This window comes from Ascaphus truei, chromosome 4 (genome assembly GCF_040206685.1).
Source record: "Ascaphus truei isolate aAscTru1 chromosome 4, aAscTru1.hap1, whole genome shotgun sequence".
Taxonomy (NCBI): Eukaryota; Metazoa; Chordata; class Amphibia; order Anura; family Ascaphidae; genus Ascaphus; species Ascaphus truei.
In genome coordinates, this window is record NC_134486.1 from 39,267,913 (window position 1) to 39,285,749 (window position 17,837).

Consider the following 17,837-nt stretch of genomic DNA (forward strand, 5'->3'; position numbering starts at 1 on the left):
GTGTACCTGAGGGCTCTGTTCTGGGACCTCTCCTTTTCTCTCCGTACACACTAGCACTTGGTGCCTCAGCAACTATTTATGCCTTAGATATCATCTCTATATAGATGAAATGCAGATCTATCTATCCACGCCTTCCCTCACTCCTGTTATCCAGTACCAAGTGTCTGATTTGCCTCCTGGCTATATCCTCGTGGATGATGCTTTGCCACCCTAAACATACGTCTGAAACTAAGCTGCTTATATTTCCTCCTAAACCTGGCCCAATATCCCCTTTTTCCCATCACAGTAAACGGTACTAACATCCACCCTGTCACCAATGCACGTTGCCTAGGAGTGACATTTAACTCCTCCCTTTCCTTCTACAGCAGTAAATAAAACTATACTGAACAGACAATTCTGAATGTAATAGGAACAACTGTGCTTTTGGAATTTGTTGCGGTGCTGTTACACTCAAATTGCCAAAGAAGCTTGGATGTGGTTTGCAGTTTACTCTGCAGTTGCATGGTTAGGTGCAGAATGCTTTCTAAACAAAGTACTTTTAATACTAAAGGCAAAGTGCACTCTTGTTGAGAGGCAGCTAACTGAATTGTGATGTCAATGATGACTAGAGGTACTGAATTGCATTGAAAATCATGACTTTGACTAGGGCACCACAGTGACCAGTTCACCCTTATAAGTGTTGGGTAAGCTCTTGCAAGATATTTGTTAGACCTGGTAACATTTTGTCAAAACCATAAACTGACTGTGCCATAACCCGGACTAAAAGGGAATAACTAATCTCCACTGTACAGATTAAGGTACAGCTTAACCCCGTTATAGCACGATCCATGGACCCCGAATTAAAAAAATGTTTTTTACATTTTTTTTAAAAAAAATTCACTGCACACATTCACAGCACACTACACACACTCACAGCACCTGCACACACAGCACACTGCACACACTCACAGCACCAGCACACACTGCACACACACACAGCACACTGCACACACTCACTGCACACTACACACCACACTCACACCCCACTCCCCCTCCCTACCTTTGGTGTCGACTGCTGAGATCGGAGCAGAGCTGGCATCGGGAGGGGGGTTGGTGTGGATGTGCCGCGTAGGAGTGGTGTGTCAGAGACACACAGACTGAGGGCGGGCGCGGAGGGTCTCTGGATGCTGGGCGACGGGCCGGTAGGTGTGGGGGCTTGCGGGGGGGGGGAGGTGGATGCCGTGGGGGTGGGGTGGTAATGCCGGTTGGGTGGAGGGGGGTGGATGCCGGTTGGGTGGAGGGGGGTGGATGCCAGGGTGACACCGTGTGGATGCCGGGGGGGGGGGTCGAGTGAGGAGCAGGCTGCGGCTCGGAGGGCCGCGTGGGCTAGGCCCAAAACTGATTATGCCGCGTAGGAGTGGAGGGCGGGCGCGGAGGGTCTCTGGATGCAACGGGCCGGTAGGTGTGGGGGCCTCGGGGGGGGGGGGGGGTGGATGCCGGTGGAGGGGGATCGTAATGCCGGTTGGGGGAAGGGGGGTGGATGCCAGTGGTGGGGGGGAGACAGTGTGGATGCCGGTGGGAGGGGGGTGTGAGGAGCAGGCTGCGGCTGGACACGGAGGGCCGCTGTTGGCGGGCCTGGTGGCTGCTGGGGGACATGTAGGGCTGCCGGCCACCTCTTCCCTCCCAAACGGGCGCGCGGTGGCCATTTTTTTTTTAAATTAGCGTGACCCCAGTTCTAGAGCGGTCGGATCGAGTGGCCCCCGAGGACCGTGCTTTAACGGGGTTGAGCTGTATATACTTTCTTTCATTTTAGTTATTAGGACACTCCAAACTTTAAACTGTGTGTGTGTGTGTGTGTGTGTGTGTGTGTGTGTGTGTGTGTGTGTGTGTGTGTGTGTGTGTGTGTGTGTGTGTGTGTGTGTGTGTGTGTGTGTGTGTGTGTGGACAAATCTCAGTTATCTATAATTATATTTAAATCCTGTTTGTGATGTGTTGGGATTGCTGGTAGTGCAAAAATATTTTGTGCCACTCGGAATTGTATTGTGTCTGGAGCCGTGATATTAAGTTGGCAATCTCTTATTCACTTTGTCAACTCTAGTAGTGCAATGTATTAGCCATCAGTTTGCAGCTTAAATAAAAAAAAAATGAGGGTGATAGAACAAGGTGCTTATAGCAATTAGCCATAATTGTATTTTATATTGCTTACCATAGAAAATAATTTCCTTTTGCATATTGCCTTAAAATAAATGGATAGTACTGTTCCTGTAATAAATGTCGATCTGACAGTAAGGCATTAGTAACCAATTGATAACCCAGAAACAATATTGTGATATCCTTAGATAATTAATCCTGGCTATTTACCTGTCATAAGCCACAGTGTTAGATTTTTACATTGAGGTAGGAAGATTGCCAGATTTGAAAATTAAAAAGCATTCCTTTTCTATTATTCATACCAGTAACAATTTATGGTGGCGCGTTTATATGCTGAGCGCTTGTCAACAAACATAATTATGTTTCGATATAAACAAGATTGGTGGCTTTATTATGCAGTCCCATCTTCGTTGAGAAGCTTTTGATTTAAGCTCAGATTTATATGGAACATATTTATTTACCTGACATTCTTCCACTCCCCCCCCCCCCACCCCCCACCCCCTTTTTAACAATTTTCTTTAATTACTTTCAGACAAACAAGTGTCCATTTAGGATCTTTGTTCATGGGGGACATCAAACGAAGAAGAAAAGCCGCTCCTCTCCCAGGACCTACAGCCTCTGGTGAGTCACTTGGATAGAAAGGATGCAGCCTCCATGTTTCTGCTCTGGTAAAGATGTGTGGTGTCTAGGTTTGGTGTTTAAAGGGATTGCCATTGTATTGTAGTCTCCTTGTGGTTGACCATTAGTGCTGGAGGCTTAATTGTTGGGTTTATCTAAGACCACCAAATAGTGGACACTATACCTTCCATTTCTTTAATGACCATGTATGAATGGATCTAATGGATCATGTTTTATTGTCTGCTATAGATTTCTCACTGAAGATTGTTCAAGATATTCGAGCACTCAGAGCTAAACTAAAGACTTTGTATAGTTGTTGAGTGTATTTAGACAAATAGTACACTTTTTAGGCATTAATATAACAGGCAGGCTAGAGTGAAGAGGAGAAGACTGGTTTGTAGTGGTCTAGTCAGAAGATTGATAAATTTCAACAACATGTTTCATACAGTATAGTGCTTTTCGCCCAATGGGACCAGGGCGCTTCACAATTACAATACAGCATGTGGTGCACATCAATGTCCATATAATTTTACAGGCACTGGAGTTCCTGACTGGAACACCACAAACCTGTTGTCTTCCCCCTTTCTTCTTTTGAAGAAACATTGGATAAGTATGGAGGGCAATAGATTAATGCATTTCCAGATGAAGCAGATGTGAGAGAGATTAGTAACATTAGATTTCATTTTATAGCTCCTGTAGTTCACAAATAAATATTTTGAGGCCACATTTTAAAACGGGATTAGCCCTTTAAACTGCCACTGTCTCCATAAACACAACTGGGAATATAGTTTTGAATCTCTTTGTCCATTGGCAACAACATACGGTTATGCTAAACCAAAATTAATAAATAAATCAATTAATTTTCAGTAATACATTCTCTTCCATTTCTTCAGTGTTTTTGGTTTGACTTTTTAATGCTACTTTAATTCAAGTCTTCAAGTCTTCAATATACTTGGGAGCTTGAGAGAGAGAGGGTTAAACTAACAATAGAACTGTAAATTCAATTTCTGTAATGTTATACAGTAACAGTGGTGGCCAACATGATGTACATCTAGGGCCGTATGTGCTGCCCGTCAGCCCCTAAAAGGGTCGCACATACTCTATTGTCATATAACCGCTTCCTACAGTATTACTCCTTTTGCCCCCATAGCGACGTCGCTCCAAAACAAATCAATTGACTCCGTCGCAAGTGCTTATAGTAAGCGCGACAGCGACGTAGCGTCTAAAAATTTGGAAGCCGGGTAAATTTGATTGTTTAGAGAGTCGCCACAAGTGACTGTCTCTAAACCAATCAAATTGCGCGGCCTGCCCCTTTTAGTGACGTCACTGGCCTTGTCGCTAAAAGTCAAATGACAACTTTCGCCAGTGGCGACAGGGACGGGTTACGTCATTGGTCGCTTCACCGTCGCCAGCACTATAAGCGCGGCCTTACTCTTGCTCTCTGTAATCGATCCCTCTCCCCTTCTTTGTGCTGATCTCGTTTTCCCTGTTCTCTCTCACTCACACACTGTATCCCCCCCTTCCCTCTCTGTCTCCCCATCTCACCTCTTTTACTTTTCCTGACATTCGGCGATCGGCCTCTAGCCCCGCCCCGTATGCTCCTGCAAAGGGAGGAAAGGACCAGAGAGAGAGGTGGTGAAGTCCTGTTGCCCACCAGTGCATTATAGACTTGTTGTACGTTGTGTTTTATTTATTTATTTATTTATTTTAATCTTTATTGAAAGTTGTCTGAGTTTTTTCCCCCAAAAAAACACAAAATGAGATGGTGGGGGAAGCGGATACAAAAAATAAATAAGTGTTGGGAGGGGTTGTGTGTATTTTTTAAATATCATTGACTAGTAGTACAGATAGGTCAGATAGTGAGTATCCTGTTGGGGAAATGCTGGGCCTCAATATCAAAACTACTGTGACACACACACACACACACACACACACACACACAAACACCTCTTAAAGATCTGTACACTAAAATATCACCTATGAAGAACTTGCATTGCCATACCACTGATACCAGTTATCCCAACCTACAACATATCTTATAGGACTAGTTTGGCTGCAAGAATGTATCCGATGTACGTACATTTTCTCTAATTGTGCGAATACTTCTTGAGGCCTAAGTTTGCCGCAGCTAGCATGGAATCAGATTTAGTACATTTTTCAAAAAAATTCTGCTTAGTCCAAACCCTACTTTTTTTTCTGGAAATGAGGTCATGCAAGCATTGAGTTCGCCTCTAAAAGTAATCAGCTCCTTTAGGACATCAGGAGAGTGGGGTTGTTTGTGTGCTTTGTCTAGTTTCTCGGTTTTAGTTTTCAGGAAGGAGATTCGTTCTTTACGGGCTCGTTTTCTGTGGGAGTCGATGCTTATCAGCTTGCCTCTTAGGACTGACTTATGTGTTTCCTAGTCTACTCTTATCTTTGTTAATCTGGAAATAAGATTTAATTTCTTCTGCTATCTCAGAGCGGACTTCTGGGATTTTAAGGGTGGAGTCATTCAGCCTCCATTCTGGTCTACCTTGATAGGAGAGTAGGTTTTCTAAAGTCTAGTCAACTATAGCGTGGTCTGACCATGTTATGGGGTGGATCTCTGAGCACCGTGCCTTAGGTGAAGGGCTGCGTTGATAAAGACGTAGTCTCTTCATGTTTAGCGATTGTGTGGAGCTGAAAAAAGGGTGAAGTCTTTGGTCGCAGGGTGTAACTCTCTCCAGATGTCTATAAGATTTGAGCCGCTCAGGCTGGCCATTAGGTCTCTAATGTCTTTTTTTTTAATGGTGTTGTCTTTTGGCAGAGGGGGGGAGTGGATCTGTCAATAATGTCATTCATGGCTCTTTTGAAGTCCCCTCATAGGATGGTCCTAACTTTTTGGAAGCGTTCTAGTGTGTGAAAGAACGTTTTGAAAAAATGTGCGCTCCTGTCATTGGGAACATAGATATTGGCTATTGTGATCGCTTGTTCTGCGAGGTTGCCCCTGATGATTACAAATAATCTACCTTCATTATTGTTTTTTAGAGAGAAGGGGGTATTTTTTTAAATTAAGATGGCCACACCTCTCCCCCCCCCCCCCCCCTTTACCTGGACTGACTCGCAAGATAAAACCTCTGGGACATTTTTGCAAAAACATTTGGGAGCAGAATTACGCATAAAATGCATCTCCTGAAGTAGTATGATATATCGCCGTTATGCCTTTTGTACTCTGTGATTGTCGTGTGATGTTTACATGGGCTATTAAGCCCTTTAACATTGTGGTATATTACGTTTAGGCTCATTTATACATATATATTTGTCCCGTTTTGTCAGTTTTGAGGGTATCTAGCATATTGGGGGAGGGAAGGGTAGAATTGAGGAATGGTGGGGGTTGGATTTTGGGTTACAGATGTCCAGGGTTAGTCGCCCGAAGGAAGGTGGTGAGGGATCTCGGGCGATAGAGAAGAGGGTGCACATAGGACCAAGCAGCCGGAGCACCTCTTGGCTGAGTAGCAAATAAGCCAAAGAGGGACGGGTGCAAATGCCCGAGTCCATGGCTTCAAACAAGAACCAGACTTTTTTCATTATTATTTTTTAAATATACATTACTACCACTTTTTGCAGCAGCTAACTACACCCGCACTTTAGCATTAACTAACCAGCATAACTAGGCATGAGACCCCCACCCAAGCTGGGGCAGGTGAGAAGATCAGGTGTGTAGGCAAAGGCATCATTTGACATTTATCTTTGTTTTGATACGCCAGTGTATGAGTATAAACACGCGTATGCATGTGGATGGATATGCCTCCACCTCCTCACATCCTCATGTCTGCCCCCTTGTACATGCATCAAATATACATATATGTTTTGTATTCCTTATTTATTTGTTTTTGTATTTTTTTTCCCAATATTTAAAAAAAAAAAAAAAAACAATTCCCCCTTTTTGCCACCTCCTGTGCTGTGTTAAGTCAGTGGGCCCTAAGGCACTAGGGGGGTCCTAGCACAAGTGGTTTTATAGTCAGTCACCAGGGTTCTGTGCTGGAGGGAACAAGATCTGTGTATATCTTTGCGGATCTGCCTACGCAAAACTGTGGGAAAGCTGCATGGTATTTTTGTACAGCGAGGTGTGGAGGTTGAGTTTTGTGGGGCTACATACCTCGAGGGGGAAAGGTATAGGGTGTAACCGGTAACAGGTAAACAATATATAAAACACTTATAAACATTAATAGAAGCGTATAAAGTTTTAGCTGTCAGCATCATCGGAGTAGATGGGACGTTCTGGAAATGCAGGGCCCCAACGTTTCTCTCTGGTCGGGTCGACTGGTCGGGTCGACCTTGGTCTGTAGGTCAACCCAACGGTTTCCAGATAAGTTTCTTCCCAGGTGGCAGAGTCTTAGAGGTGTTGCTCTGTTAGAAGATGCCCTCTATGACGATATCATGGTGGACCACGAATGCCTCTGTCTCCAATGGGTCCCCGATTGTTGACTGCTTTCCTCCACGGAATACTGTTAAATGGAAGGGAAATCCCCAGCGGTACCAAATGTTTTTCTCATGGAGGGTGTCCGTCAGTTGTTCCATGTTCCATCTGCGGAGGAGCGTAGTGGGAGCCAGGTCGGGATACACCTGCATGTGTAGCTCTTTTTAGTCAGAGTTTCTGGATTCCCAGAGTTTGGACATTAGCAGTTCTTTAGTTTGCACGAAATGGAACCTGGCTATAAGAACACATGGGGGGAGACTCCACCGCAGGTTTAGGCCTCAGTGCCCTGTGCATGTGGTCTAGCAGATACTTTTCCTTTGCTTCGGTTTGGCAGGAGGGATCCCAGCCATGTTATGAAGAATTCTATCATGTTCTCGATCGATTCGGGGAAGTTGTGTATTCTTATAATATTTCGCCTTGTGCTGTTTTCATAGTCCTTCTGATTGTCGAGAATATCAGCCATCTAAGTCTTCAGCTCACCTATATCATCCTCAAGTGTGTTCTGTGCAGCGATAACTTAGTCTGGGTGGACTTTCAGACTGCCGGTTCTGGCTCCTAGAGTGGACATTTTGGCCCTGAGTTGCGCCACGGCTGTCTATTTCAGAGTGCAGTTGCGCTTTGATGTTCAGGTATAAGTCCTCATTGTCTTTTTTAGAAGAGGCCTGGTATCTCGGATTAGGCTCAGTCTGAGTCTGTCCGCGCGTGAGGTTAGGCGTCGCCATTTTAGGCGGGAGTCTTTTCCTCTTTCTGAAGAACGAAAGCGGTAACTCCGGTTGGGCTTTTTTTGGTCACAAGGGCATCCTGTTAGGTTTACCAGCTGGGGGTAAGTGAATTTGGGTAAGAATATCTGTTTCTTGGGGTATCTGGGCTGGTTTAGTGATCGGGCATCTGCAGAGCCCCGAAGTTAAGTGGCCATCTTGGTTTCAGCGGCGCATGCACCCCACGTACGTATGCCCTAAGCGCACATATCCCTTATATAAATTCACGTACAAATGCAAAATTATTATCTTCACAATGACCTGCTTAGCAGGTGTTGAGTAACTTCTTAACCTCTGTGCAACTGGTGCTGTAAAATACCTCTAAAACATTGCAAAATGAATAAAGAAAAATGTGTATAAGCAAAGTATTGAAAGGGTCAAGAAATATGTGAAATGTAAAAGCAATCAGACGGGGAGGGATTCTAATGAGGTTTACAGGAAAATCTGACTTTACAGCCCACAAACAGCAAAAACGATGACTTTACTAAGTGGCTGTAAAGTTTTAAGCACATTTAAGTGACTTTTATTGTACTTGCAGCACAAGTTTTTAGTGTCTGATATTTTATTTCTGCACATTTCATGGTTCTAATTTATACTTTGCAGTGCAGTGTGCATAGTCAGTAGTTTCCACCCATGTTTCTGCCCCAGAGGCTGATCTAACTCATTCTGCTTCCAAGTGAAGTCCCTTCTGACACATAATTCTCTGGCTTGGTATGGTGATACTTATGATAATTAAATATATGACTTAATTACAATCCAGAAGTGTCTGTCCCAAATTTTTTTTCATCTCAGCCCTATCTACCCCTTACACACCCTGCTCCTTGAGCTTTTTTTTATTAAATGTGCTCCCAAACCAGGACACAGTAGTGGATAATCAAAAGCCTTCCCCTTGGGAACAGCAGATGCTTTTAAGTGTTCCTTCCATTAAATTGGATTGAAAGACGAAGCAGAAGAAAATTGTAGTGTTAATTACAGAAACTTTAAAGCAACAGTATCTATTTTCTTTAGTATGTAAAGATTATTGATGATTCTATTCCATATTTGTCACCCGTCCCATTACTAGCTATCCTTTCTCATAATTAGATTTATTTGGGATGGGGGGGGGGGGGGAGTTCTTTATTTTTAGGAATAAAACAAACTGCAATACCCACTATAAAGGTCACTTTTTCTGCTGTGCTTTGTTTATACTTCTTTTTAATCCGGATTGATATAATAAGGATTTCCGGAAATAAATGAACACCCAAACACCCACAGTATATTTACACTCCATTTATTTACCATATCGGTCAAAATGATAAAGCAGGAAGAACCTTTCAAAACTGTAAATGCTTTTACATTCAATTATATAGAAATAATTTAGAGAATGTGTTGGCATTTTCCTAAATTGTTTTTTCATGCAAATTAGGCTTTTTTTGTGCAAATACAGTTTCCCTTATCGCTAGATGTATTTCTTTAATTAAATATTTCCAAATATTTCCCAAATATTTCCAAATGTCTTAAAAAATTTAACACGCTTTAGACAACATGTAATTAGATGTTTTGTCAATAACCATCTCCCCTTAAGATATCATAGTGGTCATAGTAATTTTGGTTGTAGATATTAGGTATTTCATTAAAATATGGATTTTAAAGTCATTAAAAAAATATACTGTATGTATAATCCTAAATTCCATGGAATAATTGTTGGTTTTATGGGCGGACTGGTGTTCATCTTTCTTCCGAGCGCAAATGACAGGTCACTGCAAGACCCTCTGTCATTGCAGGAGTTAAACCAGGGGTAGGCAATTCCAGTTTTGAAGGGCCACCAACAGGTCAGGTTTTAAGGATATCCCTGCTTCAGCACAGGATTGAGCTACCTGTGCTGAAGCAGGGATATCCTTAAAACCCGACCTGTTGGTGGCCCTTGAGGACTGGAGTTGCCCACCCCTGAGTTAAACAGATGTTCATTTCGACCCCATGGTTCAGTGTAGAAATGCTTAGGTCGTTGGATCTCTCGATGTTGCTGGTCAGTTTCAGGATTTGCAATAAATGACGTCCGAGACAACACAAATCAGTAAACCGCCATTGATTTGTGTCAAAACGTACAGAGAAGTCTAGCTGTCATGAAGTGGTTTGCCCCATAAAGAGTACACACACACATAAAACCTTCACAGGGGTCTAAGGAACATCCTGTCTGCTCTTTTACCATGCTTCATTCCAGCACTCAATGCAAGCCATAAAAATCAATCTATTAATACTGCTCCTACCAGTTGGGGATGGAAAAAGCAATCAGCTAATGTTTGTGATGTATTGTGTGTAAGATAAGTTAACCACTACATTCTCAAAAGGGGATACGTGTCACTGCAGCATGTTGCATACCCATTAACACAGAAATAATTAAAATATATTGGTCTCTAACTACTGATTTTCTATCAGACAGACCCATCTCTGTCTTTAAAATACAATGTGCAGCAACTGTCAGACAAATTCCAAACTTGATATTATTCTGTATTTTTATACATCATGTATCTACAATTCGAACTACTGTTCAAAAACTAGCCCGAGGCATTATAACAAGCCATGGAGTAGTCAGGTATGTTATTGGATAAACATTTATTAATTGTGACAAGAACACCCAATTTATTTCAACACTCTAGCTTATTTACTGCTCTTTCACCTTTGTATTTTGTATTGAAAAAGTAAAATGAATATTGATAGAGTTGGGTATTGATTTCTAAATGTATAGTTTCAGCCTTGAGTCAAAGTCACATTCCAATGGGATTTCGTCACATCAGTAATACAGCCCAGCGATGTACATTTGCAAGGGGGGGGGGGAGGGGGGGGAGGACACGCGTACCTGTCTGGTGAATCCCATCTTCTAGTTTTAAAAATGTCATCTTTTAAAGGTGAAGAAAAGCAGTGTGTGAGAGTGCTGAAGTGTTGTGCTATTGATTTTTATACTAAACGCAGCAAATGTGTGGTTTGGTATTCTACATCTGTCAGGCGTAATCTTTCTACTGCTCATTGACCGTTTCACTGCCGAAGTGGCGGACCCCTCTCACGGCGGTGAGCTGAAAACACTGCTAACCGTTTTTATATCATAACTTCCAATTGCGCTGCTGTCGCGCTTCAGAGCAGTCGGCGTTTGTGATCATTTTCATTATTATTCCTTTTGAACCTTAATGAAATACACACAGCTGATGTAATGAATATTATATGTTGCAGACGTCGGTTGCCGCTTGTAGTGAGAAAAAGCCGTTCTTTAGTGTTCTTGCTGCTCACAAGTGGGGGATGGCGCTATTTAGCAAGAAAAGGACATCATTGGGCTCTCAAATACAAAAACTAGACGTGAACATAAACTGAGAATAAACTGCAACATGAATTATTGTGTTTTTACTACGGTACTATTAACATTGTTAACAAATTTGTGCATTCCCTTGAAGTGTGTGTGTGTACAGTATATGTATACATACATACATGTATGTGTGTCTATGTATATAGCAAATGTTGCTTTACCTTAAGGTGGCATTATTAGATACTGTACAATAAGGGGGTGGGAGAGGGACGGGTGTTTATCACGTGTTCACATTTTTCTTTTGCCCCATATAATGTGTTGCAAATCACATTTCTTCAGGCACTCCTGCTTGTATGCATCTTAAATGTAATACGTGCTTTGGGGTATTTTTTGAGTGTACATATTTTTGTAATGCCGTGGCAATTAGGTGCCACACTTTTCTGTTGAGCCACACATACAGTACTAGTAAAAAAAAAAATAACAAGCAGTCGCACCAAAGTAAGGTGGAGTCATTGATGTTGGGGAGTACATACAAACACATAAAACGCATGAGGGTTTACATTGGTACAAAACTATTTGTGCAGCCCAAAGAACGCATATTGGTCATCAGATCATTAAGAACAAGAAACACATAAGGCTGTGGCCCCAGTAGCGCTGACCACACTCATGCTTGAGAGCGGTGACGTCACCAGCTCCCCAAGCATGAGCGCCGGGTTTCCTGGCTATTTCTGAAACGGGGGGGTAAGTGGGGGAGGCGGCGTTGTGGGCAAGTTGAGTGCGCTTGAAAGTCCAGGGTGGCGCTGAGCAGGCGCTCACGCTGGCTGCGATGAAACACATTGCGGCAATGTGTGTGGCCAGCGTGAGCAAGCACCTGCGCTGGCTCGGCGCTTAGAGCAAGCAAATTTGAATTTGCCGCTCGCAAGCGCGTCACGTGAGCGGTTCACCCAATGAGGGCAAACCAGCTCCGTGACGTCGTGGCCACGCCCCCAGGCGAGCGCACGCCTAGCCGGCCACGAATTGCCCGGCCGAGCAGGGCGCAGCGCACAAGCGCCATCTCCCTGCCTGGCCGCAGCTTTAGAAGAAATGTGTTGTCTCGTTCAACAGCCGCAAAAGAAACAAATCGACATTATATTGTACAAGTATGGGATGGCGCCATTAGAATTACTAAATGCGCCGTGCAGTAAACAATCCTTGTATTTTATGAGATAGTTTGGGATTGCTCATCTTACATGACCATGGCACATTTGAGTCGGGTTTGGCAGCAGTCTAGATAGAATATGCGCACGTTTGTTTCCTGCGCTCTGTAAAAAGTTGATACCTCATCTTTGATATTGGCTACACATGACAGATTAATCAAATGCCATCTCCGAGAGAACATAGAACATTAATGCAAACTGTACTGGCTATGGCAAACCCCCTTGCTGTAGTCCCTGGAGAAGAGCATCTAGAAGAGAGTAGTTCTTTAACACGCCAGTCACTTTTCCACACAAGTAATCTGTATGTTGCTCAGATGTCCTTCTATTGTCCACCCCCTTCTGCGGAAATATTTATTGGGCAATCTTAGAATTGATTTCTCTGGTACATAAAGTCCATAAAGGTTTAACGCACTTTTATTTTTTAGGCACACACGGCCATTCTGCAGCAACATTACCATTGAGCCCTATGGAAATTCCTGAGACATGCCTGGGTATATTGGGGCATCTGGGGGAGGGGGGGGGGAGGAAAGTTCTGAATACATCTGTAGTTGGGCACGGCCTGCTCATCTTTCTAAGTGGCTTTGGCTCTTTAATGTCATTTAAGGAACTGAAGAAATAAATGTATTCAGTTATAAGGCAGTGTTGCACAGTGTGTAGATTTATTAGAAATGTAAATGTGTATTTGCTGTATGGTTTATGTAATTGTAGCTACAGGTTTTATTCAGAACTAATGGTTTCTGTTAAATTGGTAAAAGAAAGCAGTGTGCACAGGGCATTTTCTTTTGGTGCTTAGATTTCTTTTTATTGATGCATATCAGGCACTTTGAAGGGCTAATTTCAAAATAGTAGTTCTATCAACGTCTGTTTTTATGGCATTGATGTTTTTACTTTATTTGGTAGTTTTTATTTCGTCTTCCTGATTTATCTAGTTGATGGTGAATGAAAGCAAACTGAGCAGTCGGTGCTTTCTTTACTGCCTGCGTGCAAATGTCCATAAAGAGTAGTGTTTGCTTTAAATGGGAAGCCAAAGCTGAGGGAATACAGCCAAACACACACAGGACACCCGACTACATGTCGAAAATAAAGGGAACATCACTAGTGTGTTGGTTGACAAAAGGAAAGCACATGTTTCGCGTTTTGCCCAGCTTTTCGAATTAAAGTAGCTGACTTTCAGGAAATCAGAACTCCATAATGGAGAGGTCTATAGCCAAGTGAAGTTATAGAGTTCCTGACTGATAACTGTGGTACACCACTACTGCTGTCATTTATTTTAATTGTTCCAGCATAGGACATCTAGGACAGCAATGATTATTCAAAACTGCAATTGGTATAGTTAGATACAAAATAAAGAGGCCATATATAGTCAGCCTTAAATTCTTAATTGCCCCTTTACACTAATGTGAGAAGCAGGTGGTGCACAGTTTACATTGCAGTAACTTCCATTCAGGGTGACTTATAGTTAACAATGCACTCGTTTCTATTGCAGTGAACTGGAGTTGCTGCATTAACCGTGTTTTAATCCCACTCACTTTGTCGAGTAGGGGTCATTAAGAGGAAGAAAGCTGCAGTCCTTTTGCTCGTTGCCTTGCAGAATAGTACTGTAAGCGAAAGGAAAGCACAAAGAAAAATCTTTTAAAAGAGCATTAAAATGCATGTGTAAAAGAAAAACAGCATGTATTACCTCCCCTTCTATTGGCTGTTTATCCAACATCAATAGAACCACTTTAGGAGCCAAATTACTAAACAAGCTGCCAATTAGGCTTGCAGTCAGCTGGATAGATTAGCAGCTAAGAGAGACTGATACAAGATTTTCATCTCTTGAGCCAATTACGCAAGCAAATTACCATCCACAATGATTCTTGGAAGATTGGAGGCAAGTGGACTGACTATGCTGTTACTGATATGGTGTGTGTGTGTGTGTGTGTGTGTGTGTGTGTGTGTGTGTGTGTGTGTGTGTGTGTGTGTGTGTGTGTGTGTACTATATGTATGTATATATATGTATATATATATATATATATATATATATATATATATATATTTATATATATATATATATATATATATATATATATGCAGTGGTCGACAAATCACCAAAAAATCTACTCGCCAAACAAAAAAATCTACTCGCCACCTAGTACCAAACGTGTGCTGCTTGGGCCAATAGGAGCTCGCCACGATGTTAAATCCACTCGCCCGGGGTGAGCAAATGTATAGGTTTGTCGAACACTGTATATATGTATGTATATATGTATATACAGTATATGTATATATGTATGTGTATATATATATATATATATATATATATATATATATATATATATATATATTTATATATATATATAACAAAGCACAAAAAAGCGCAAGCTCCATAGCGCGTAACTAGGAAACCCTGAAGGCTTTCAGAAGTGAATGGTATTCTAAAAAAATCTCTGCATTCTTCCTGGAGGATGGGGTATGAACGTGAAGGTTGGCGAGGTTCCCTTTTTCGTAGGATGGTCTCTTTTTCCTCTGAATCAGATTATTATGAGAAACCCTAAAATTGGGTGACAGTGTTGATTCAAGGGAAGACGGATGGGGGAGATTCCATCTACAGTTCGGACCCCCAACTTTGAGATTTCTGATTCTGCTCCACTTCATTATTTGCCCTTCAGTGGGTCAATTCAGGTGCATCTCTTGGAAGAAGGGGGAAATAAAAGTATGCAGGGATGACCGCAGCACATGAGCACACGTTATTACATTATTACAACATAAATATTGTTTAAATCTCTAAAGGACAGAGCGCTTTGCCTTAATGTTTTATAATTATAGGTCTTTTATTTCTATGATATAGGTCTTTTATTTCTTTGCTTATACTTATGACCACTGGTTTGTACCCTTCTAGTCCCCTCTCCCCCCCCCACCCCATTATACACATGAGCTACCCCGCCAGGAACTTCCAGGCTGCTATTTGCTCCTCTCTTTAATTCTGGAATTAGTCAGACGGTGCTGGAGCTAAGCAGCCAAAAACTAATTTTAACTGTATGTACTTATCCACTACTGCTCAACAGGTTCTGTCATTTTAAAGCAACTACTTTCTCGTCTCACAATAGTCCTATGCCTATGGCAGAGGTGGCCTTGTGTGGGGAGGACAGTGGCCAGGGTGTTCTAGGGGAAAGGATCCAGGTAAATAGTCATCATTTGTTAAAGCGCCCTGTTTTGTTGCAAAACATTAGTACTTTTTCAGTCTTTTATCTTTTATTGTAGAAGAAAAAAATATATATTTTTTTTTATTGCTATTCTCTCTGCTTTTTATATTTTAGTGGGATTAAAGATGGCAGCATTATGCATGGATTTGGATGTGTACTGTATGATCCCATCTATACAGGGATTGTGGGTTGTTGATTGTGGGTTGTTGAATGTGAGGCTTTCATTTAGTCCCTGTGTTGAATTCGCTTTATTCCAAACTTAGCTTTTCAGCTGATTTGATGAGGCAAAAACATATTGCACATTCAACCATCTTTAAATCTGTTGTCCACTTGGTCCATCTGCCTTAATTGGGCATTCCAAGTAAATCTATTTCTGGTTGTCTAATCCAAAAGAATCCAGTCATGACCGTGGTGTGTTTCTCCATTTGTAATCAGGAGTATCAGTCTAACACTTAAGTAGTAATCCATATTTTTGTCAAAAAAAGTATTCATTAAATCACGTTAACCATGGGGATCCCCTAGGAGCCGATACGCTAACCTGCAGCATCTCCGGGTTCCCGATTTTATATATTTTGTCTGTATGTCAGGGTCACCAATAAAAAGCTGCAACATCATCTCATTGCGGCCTTATTGGCACCAGAGTGAGACTGACCCTGGCAGCTATTTTGTCTCTGCCATGCAAATATTCTTGCCTGGTGGAAAATCTACAAGTGTCTCCGGCGTGCACCGCGGATTGGTTCAGGTAAACCAAAACATTAAAAAAAAAAAAATAAGAGCAGGCAAACTGATGCTTTAAACGTGGGGCAGAGTAACTATAACTGAAAGCCGCCGAGGGAGAACGCAGATGGGGAATTCACGAAGCTCCAGCAACGTTTAATCGGAACTTAGTCAGCCTTAACTACCATTGGCCATTGGCTGTTCAAGCCGGATCAAGCTCCGATACCTCTTATTGGAACTTCGTTAACCGGGGCAATATATGCATAACGCATGTTTGTATATTCTCTGTTTTTCTACGCTTATCTGGTAATTATTGTTCTTTCCCCCTTTATATCTTAAGCCAATGAAAACGGCGTAATTTGTTTAGACCAAAAAATAGCACCAGATTTATCAAGGAAAAATATTCCATTGACAGCAATTGTGTTTTTTTCTGTGATAAATTGAGTTTTAATGTGTTGTCCCGGAAGACTTTGATACATAACTGTAGTGTCTCAATTTCGTCTGTTTACGCAACAGTTTACAAGCAATCATCATAAAATAGATTAGCGAAGAGTTTAAAAACATTTCAAAATATTCGGATATTATAGAGCATTGGTTTTCAACCCTTTTTCTCTGGGCACCCCTAATCACAGTGCTCAGTTGCAGGGTCACCCCTAATCACAGTGCTTAGTTGCCGGGGCACTCCTAGTCACAGTGCTCAGTTGCAGGGGCACCCCTAATCACAGTGCTCAGTTGCAGGGGTACCCCTAATCACAATGCTCAGTTGCAGAGGCACCCCTACAACATGACAGGGTCACAGAAAACAGAGGCAGATGGTCAGAGGGGGCAGGGAGTCAGAGAAAACACACACACACACACAACACGACAGAACAAATAAATACACAACTATAGGACAGACACACAGCCTCACCTCTCTCCGGTCCATGTTGCTTCCTCCTATGCTTGGCAACACCCCACATGCTCCGGACACCACCTCCTGATTAGCTGCTGCTGGGTAATGCAGCCAATCAGGATGAGGCAACTACACTGCTCTGGGAGAATGGAGAAATCCTGTGGCTCCCTTTTGATCCTCTCACGGAACCCCAGTGTGCCGCAGAGCCCCGGTTGGGAAATGCTGCTATAGAGGCATTAATAATGTAACAAAATAATTTAGTATTTTTAAATATCAGTAACCTGTTTTTAACTTATTACACATGCCACTGCTCACGTCAGTCCTTGTCTGCATATTAACCACTGTATGGCGTGACAATGTGATGGAAAAGCCTGGTATTGTAGACCTGTAGAGAATGGGCAGATGCACTCGTGAGTTACTTGTCTTTGCTGTGACAAAGAAGCAGAGATAGTGACTCTTTGTCACAGTATGGAAGCCTGAGAAATTGGGACACAGACTGAGCAGACTCGGGTGGTTATACAGAGGATGAACACACAGACTAACAGAAATACAACAATTGGGGTTATTACTGTATAATATATAGGTGCAAGACAATAGATTGAAACAAATGATTGGTAAAAGACCAATAA

At 42.3% G+C, this 17,837-nt stretch overlaps 1 protein-coding gene across 2 annotated transcripts in view; it reads left to right on the plus strand.

The window, feature by feature from the left end:
- The window catches only part of GPATCH2 (G-patch domain containing 2), a 159,724-nt gene that overhangs the window by 131,336 nt on the left and 10,551 nt on the right, over positions 1-17,837 (plus strand). The window contains exon 9 of one of the 2 annotated variants that reach the window (XM_075595591.1): positions 2,663-2,751. The exons of the other annotated variant lie outside the window; for it this stretch is intronic. Coding sequence (XP_075451706.1) covers positions 2,663-2,751 — 89 coding nt within the window. The remainder of the gene's footprint in view (positions 1-2,662; positions 2,752-17,837) is intronic. 2 annotated transcript variants of the gene reach the window in all.